Below are 7500 nucleotides of genomic sequence, written 5' to 3' on the forward strand. Positions count from 1 at the left end.
ACACACACACACACACACACACACACACATACACACAACATTTTTGTAGTACAATATAATGAGGTGTGTTTGTGTGTGTTTGTAGGCATGACTCTGACAGGACAGAAAGGTGTGCTTGACTCCTTTAAGAGCTCTAATGAGAGTAAGATTCTCATTGCCACCTCCGTCGCTGACGAGGGCATCGATATCCCACAATGCAACCTGGTGCTCATGTATGAGTACGTTGGCAACGTCGTCACGATGGTGCAGGTTCGAGGTACTTTAGCACACGCACACACTCATACACACTCTCTCTCTCACACACGCACCCACATACACACACCTATTTTTATGCATATTTATTGTAGATTATATTAAAATGTTGTGAATTTAATGTATACTTAATGTTCTGTCACTCACTGGCCACTAGGTGGCAGCATTGCTCTTCAGGATTTTATTATAACACGTTTTCTTGTGTGTGTGTGTGTGTGTGTGTGTGTGTGTGTATAGGTCGGGGCAGAGCTCAGGGCAGCAGGTGTTTTCTGATCTCCAGCAGGCAGGAGCGCATTGATAAAGAGAAATTGAACATGGAGAGAGAGAAGCTGGTGCAGGCGGCTGTTAAAGACCTGCAGACCTCACCTGACCGCCTGTGTGCCAAGGTGTCACACCTCGCTCACCTGTCTCACCTGCCCCCAGTCACCTGTCCTACATCATCTTATCTATCTCACATGTCTCACCTGTCTCACCTGCCGCCAGTCACACAATCAGATACTCACATGTGTGCTGTGTGCTGTGTGTGTGTGTGTGTGTCTGTGTAGGTGGACCGGTTCCAGAAGGAGGATGTGGCCCGGAGAGCCTACGTGAACATGAGTGTAGAGAAAACTCTGACTGAGGGAAGTTACGAACTCAAGTGTGGAAAGTGCAAGAAGTTTGTCTGTTTTAGTGATGACCTGCGTGTGCTACAGGTACCCTACACTCTACACCCTAAACCCTTCACCCTACACCCTTCACTCAAACCCTACACCATAAACTGTACACTCTACACCCTAAACGATATACCCTACACTCTACAACCTACACTCTACACCGTAAACCCTACACCCTAAACCCTACACTCTATACCCTTAATCCTACACCCTTCCCCCTAAACCCTACACCCTAAACCCTAAACTTTACACCCTACACCCTTCACACTACACTCAACACCATAAACCCTACACTCTACACCCTAAACCCTACACCCTTCACCCTAAACCCTACACCCTTCAACCTACACTCAACACCCTAAACCCTACACCCTTCACCCTACACTCTACACCCTAAACCCTACACGCTTCACCCTACACTCTACAGACTACACCCTTCACCTTATACTCTATACCCTAAACCCTACATCCTTCACCCTACACGCTACCTCTTAAATCCTACACTCTACACCCTAAACCCTACACTCTACACCCTATAGCCTACACTCTACACCCTACACTCTACACCCTACACACTTCACCCTAAACCCTACACCCTACACTCTAAACCCTACACCCTTCACCCTAAGCCTCCACCCTAAACCCTATACTCTACACCCTAAACCCTACACTCTACACCCTTTAGCCTACACCCTACACCCTTCACCATAAACCCTACACCCTACACTCTAAACCCTACACCCTTCATCCTAAACCTACACCCTAAGCCCTACACCCTTCACCCAAATCCCACACCCTTCACCCTACACCCTAAGCCCTGACCCCAATTTCCTAACAAGGTTAGATATGCAAAAAAAGTTCACTGTACTGTAATGTATATGTGATAAAATAAAGAATGTTTCTTCCCTTCATTTTCTTCTTCTTCTAAACCCTAAACACTTCATCTTAAATCCCTACACTTAATACCCAAAACCCTAATCAGTCTACACCCTAATCCCTACATTCTACATTCTAATCCCTATACCCTAAGCCTTACATGCTAAATTTTACTAATCTTACACCCTTTATCCTACTCCCTAAACTTTACACCCCAAACCCTACATCCCCGAAACATAATACTCCTTAAACTGTACACCATACAGTCTAAACGTTCCACCTACACTTGAAATCATATACCCTACACCCTATACTGATGACCCAGAACCTCTTCCTCTAAACTCTAATATGTAACAGAGAGGGCTAGAAATAGATACTTACACATATTAATAAACTATAGAATAAAAATAAAAGAAAACAATATTAAATGAAAACGTGCTGAGGTGTAACCTCTTAATGAACTACTGAATTAATGTTTCAGGCATCTCACCACATCGTGCTGGATTGCTCCATATTCCAGCGCTGTCTCACCAAACCTCACAATAAAATCAAGACCTTCGACAACTTCACCAAAAAGGAAAAGATGTTTTGTTCTGAATGTAATAATGACTGGGGCATCGTCGCCTCCTACATGAACATTCAGGTACATATCACACACACACACACACACACACACACACACACACACACACACACACACATTCTCACTGGATTAAATTTGATCACACATGGACCATTTATTTCTTTGTCTCCATCTCTCATCTGCTCAGAGAAATATAAACAATGTTATGATCGGGAATTTATACCGCAATTATGACTACGCTTGCTACTGACTTGATGGATTGAGCTGTAACAGCAGGACGCAGTCAGATGTACGTGCCGAGTCTCTTTATTAGCAACAGACACTGCTAACTTCCTGGTTCTTGAGCAGTGATTCAGCAAGCTACAGTAGCATAAACCTCTTAAACATCTTCTATACAGACATTGTGAAGACCCAGCTACTGAGGAAAGCACACAGAATTATCAGGAACGTCAACATTTACCTCAGATGTGCGGGTAGATTACTAAAAAAAAGCTCAGTTTGACTACAGTTACACTCTTAAGTACTGCAGCATTAACCGCTAACCAAATTCCACAGGCTCTGTTATTATGAGAAACACAAGAAACCATGAACTCAAGGCTTACTGGAGATTTCAGTGGAAAATTTCATTCTGTCCTCGCCAAAAGTGATATTTTATATCTAAAATATGAACTTTATTCATTTATCAGCACCCTACAGTATAATTGCACCAAGCTAGCTGATAACTGAAGTTGTATCGCTAATGGAACACAGACATTTCATTAAATTTAACTGGATGAACGTACGCATGTGGGATATGTCGACTTTTTATTCCACTTTTTATGTCCAAGAAATTTTTTTAAATCGTAAAATTAAATTGAGTGTGTGTGTGTGTGTGTGTGTTTGTAGAATTTGCCGGTGTTGAAGATTGAAAGTTTCACCGTTGAGGACAGAGTCACAAAGAAACTGCAGCTTTTCAAGAAGTGGCGCGACGTCACGTTCCGTATACGAGAGTTTGACATGACAGAGACGACGAGGGAGCTGAGAACCTAGAGACAATAACGAGATTATAAACGTCTAAAACTGCCAGTCTCTCGCTCTCTTTCTCGCTCTCTCTCGCTCTCTCTCTCGCTCACTCTCTCTCTCTCTCTCTCTCTCACACACACACATACACACACACACACACACATTTTAATATCACAGGGTCATGTTTTACTAAGGGAAGTACTATTTACTGGAGTTGTAGTGAAGTTTTACACTACTTGGCGTGGTGTAGTTAATTTTACTAGGCAAATTAACATGGGTGTTTGGGATATGTTTATGTATTGTGAGGTTTTGTTATGATGTTCTTTGTGATTCTTGTTTTGAAATCACACACAACCCGAATAATCTGATTGGCTGAAGCCCTTTCCTAAAAAAAGTAAAACTTTGCAATTTCTTCCAAAAAATTTCAGAAGGCTCTATGTTTGCAAAATCATTGTGCTGAATCACAAAGACAGTAGTTATTGAAAAGCTATCGGCTTTGATCTCTGATTACACTAAGCCCCACCCCCTATGCTGTGCTTTGAAAGAGAAATGCAAAAAGAGCTCAGGTAAAGTGCACAAGAGTAGTGTTGTATGTTAAATAATTATGTAAAGAAACAAAAACAACAACAAACAAAAACTAACTTAATGCTAGCAGCTGTTCAAGCAAACCTGGGGAATAGTTCTGATTACATAGCATATATACTTCTAATAATGTTATAATAATGTTATAATAATGTTATAGTAATGTTAGCTAGCTTGTCAAAGTACTGCACATGTAACGCTTCAAAACACATTACAGATCACACGTCACCTCAACTAATATTAAAGTAAGTTATTATAAGTCAAGTACTATTAGCAATGTTCAGCTAGCAGGTTATAGAGGTGAGTTTTTCCACAGAAACCTGACACAGATCAGGGTTTGTTGTTGTTTTTGTTGTTATCTTCATCATGATTTAATGTTTTACTGTAGAACTGAAAAAAAGTTTTCAAACGTCTAAAACATTGTCACGTTCACACAGTAACGATTTATCTGGAGCAAAAAAACTAATTAGCATCAGCTACGCTGCACACTGTACTGCTGTACTTATTATTATTTTATTAGATAAAGTAGAAAATACTGTAGACAAATAACTAACAAAACTAAATGAAACAATAATAATGCTAAAAATTATTTTTCTAATCAGCAAATCTCACTCTCTCTTCCATTCCTCCCTCTGCCTCTTTCTTTTTCTCTGTCTCTCTCTTAACCCTTTTAGTCTTCATTCCCCCATCTCTCTCTTACTCTCTCTTTCCCCATCATTCTGTCCCTCTCTCTCTCATCTCTATTTCCATCACTTCCTGTCCTTATAATCTTTATATCCCTCCTCTATCCCCCTTTTCTCTCACCCCATCAGTTTATTTCTCTCACCCATAGCAATTAAGTCATCTGTCCCATCCCTCTCCTTTGCTATCCCTATTCCCTTTTTTCTGTCATTCCCTTTCCTCCATCCCTTAGTCCTTCCTTCCTGTCTTTTTCCTCTCTACCTCTCTTTCTCTATCCATCACTCCATCATCTCACCTCATTTTTTGTCTTTCATTTTTATTCCCCCTCTCTTTCTCTCTTTCTCAGTCCATATTCCACTTTTTTCATTCTCCTTATTCCTTTCTCCCATTAAAAAAAATCACTTCTATTTTCTCTTTGTCTTTCAATTCCTTCCATCTCTATAAGTCTTTATTTCCATCTCGCTCTCTCGCTCTTTCTCTGTCGTTCTGTTCATGTTTACTTGATTTCCCCTCCCATTATCCTACTGTATCTTTCCCCTTTTCTATTCAGTCTTCATTCTCCTTCTCTCCATTTCTTTCGTTTTACTTTTTACCCCTCTCCCATTTCTCTCTCTATCACGCTCTCCATTCAGTCTTTATTCCCTCTTTCTTGCTGTCCTTTCAATAATTTTTCATCTTAATTCTGTCGTTTCTGTCTTTCTCTCTATATGTTGTTAGTCTTTATTTCTCTCCCTCCCCCCTACACCCCCCTCACCCTTTTCTGAGTGAAGGCATCCTGAAGCCCCTCCCACATTCTAGAACACAGGCAGCGCATGTCATTGTAATTCATGTTGCCTGGCAACGCAGGGGTCGTCATAGAAGCGCAACAATAAGAGGATGACATGTACAGTGATGCGGCATGAAGCCCGAGCTTTCCGCCATCTTCTCCTCCTGCTCCGTTCGTTCTTCCTTGTGTGTGTGTATGTGTGTGTGTGTGTGTGTGTGTGTTATTAAAGCTGCTCACACTCAGACACACACACACACGCTCCGCACAATAATCACGCCATATTATATTTCACACTCACTCTGAGACAGCCCCGTCTCCACACACACACACACACACACACACACACACACACACACCACTCCACACTGCGGGCTTATCAAATCAAAATGGATTCCAGGAGATGGAGATGAAATCCATCTGTCGGCCTCAGAGAGAGAATAAAACACACAAGCCGCCATTCTGTCGCATGTGAACAACGGAGCTACAGACAGACAGAGAGAGAGAGAGTGAGACAGCTAATTAAAAAGGGGTGTGGTTTATCCTAACAGTCTTTTATTAATCAAGACAGTAAGGCATCACAACAGCAATGTACAAAGTAATTAAAGTCTTCAGGTCAAACCAAAACACATTAGTTATTTTTTTTCTACCCATGCAACAGTGAAGTGTGTGACATGTCAATAGTCCGGAACGTTCTCTGGGGGTGTGGCTTACACCCACTTCCTCCAATCAGACACTTCTGATCTTTATTTCAAATATGTCCCAAAATGTCTAAGAGTGAAGATGAGTCCAGTGGAGTCAGACAGCCAGGACTGCCAATCACTGCGCTGCTCTCAGCTCCACTTCCTGTCTCGCAGATCCACTTCCTGTCTTGCCATACAGAGCTGAAGGTCCAGTTAAAGTTAGAAGAGTTAAATTGTTAAAGGTGGAGCACAGTGTCTGCACTGCTGTGGTCCAGTATGTGTGTGTGTGTGTGTCTGTGTGTGTGTGTGTGTGTGTGTGTCTGTGTGTGAGTACAGTCTGTGTTCTGGAATTTCCTTCTCTCAGAAGAACCAGCGGAACGTGTCTGCTGCTCCCACGGATGAGGCTCTCTGTGGAAACGCACGCACACACACACACACACGCACGCACACACACACACACACACACACACACATAGGGAATGTTAGACACACTAGTGGAGCTCACACACTCGTGATAATCAGATTCTCTGTTGTGTTTTATTACTGCCTTCACTACTGACACAGAGCTCACTAACTTCAGATTTGTCTCTTGTGGGAGAAAGACAGAGGAGAGAGAGAGAGAAGGACAGATAGAAATACGAGAGAAAAAAGAAAAGGCACAGAAGAATTAACAGGAGCAAAAATCTGAAAAGAAGAAAGTGGCAGAGACAGAAAAAAATGGAACAGAAAGAGGAAGAAAGGAATCACGATAATTATACAGATCGGTGGAGAGAAAAAAAGAAATAAATAGAGAGAGAAAAGAAAGTAAGAAATAGCCAGTTAACTTTAAACTGAATTGGGGAGAGAGGGGTGTAACCTCACAGAACCTCACAGAACTTCCAAAACTTCACAGAACCTCACAGAATCTATCTTAAAAAGTATAAGTTGTCGTTCTTTAATAAATAATAATTGTAAGAGTTGGTAAGTTGTGGTGTAAGAGGAATAAAGCACGTGGGGACATGCTGTTAGAGGAAAATAATCAACATTCAGGGAGATACAGTAACTCCACTTCATCACACCACTCTGCTGTTGATCATTTACTATAACAGCACAACACACACACACACACACACACAGTGTTTTACTCCTTATTTATCACACCTGATGATATTCTAATGACACATTTTGAAAGTGCTCCTCTGAGACAGTTTGGTGAACAGAATTATGGGATTTTCTTCTTCAGGATAAAACACACTCCAGATTGGTGTAAAATACGGACTCTTGTGAAGCAACATGTTTTCCAAACGAAACAAACCTCGGAAAATGTTCATAAAGTCTATCTGAACAAAAATACTCCCACACACACATACACACACCAAAATACCCACACACACACCAACCCCCCCCCCACACACACACACACACACGCACCAAAATACCCACACA

At 41.5% G+C, this 7500-nt stretch overlaps 2 protein-coding genes across 3 annotated transcripts in view; one reads left to right on the plus strand and one right to left on the minus strand.

Annotated features, from left to right (window-relative positions):
* Positions 1-3796, plus strand: part of rigi (RNA sensor RIG-I) — an 11176-nt gene extending 7380 nt beyond the window's left edge. The window contains exons 16-20 of one of the 2 annotated variants that reach the window (XM_053686053.1): positions 86-256; positions 490-638; positions 798-944; positions 2263-2424; positions 3250-3796. In XM_053686053.1, the coding sequence (XP_053542028.1) occupies positions 86-256; positions 490-638; positions 798-944; positions 2263-2424; positions 3250-3393 (773 nt within the window). In that variant the 3' untranslated portion in view covers positions 3394-3796. 2 annotated transcript variants of the gene reach the window in all.
* A 2103-nt stretch (positions 3797-5899) lies between these two features.
* The window catches only part of LOC108275724 (CXXC-type zinc finger protein 4), a 7539-nt gene continuing 5938 nt past the window's right edge, over positions 5900-7500 (minus strand). Inside the window, exon 3 of the mRNA XM_053686258.1 lies at positions 5900-6483. Coding sequence (XP_053542233.1) covers positions 6436-6483 — 48 coding nt within the window. The 3' untranslated portion in view covers positions 5900-6435. The remainder of the gene's footprint in view (positions 6484-7500) is intronic.

Source organism: Ictalurus punctatus, chromosome 15, assembly GCF_001660625.3.
Source record: "Ictalurus punctatus breed USDA103 chromosome 15, Coco_2.0, whole genome shotgun sequence".
Lineage (NCBI taxonomy): Eukaryota > Metazoa > Chordata > Actinopteri > Siluriformes > Ictaluridae > Ictalurus > Ictalurus punctatus.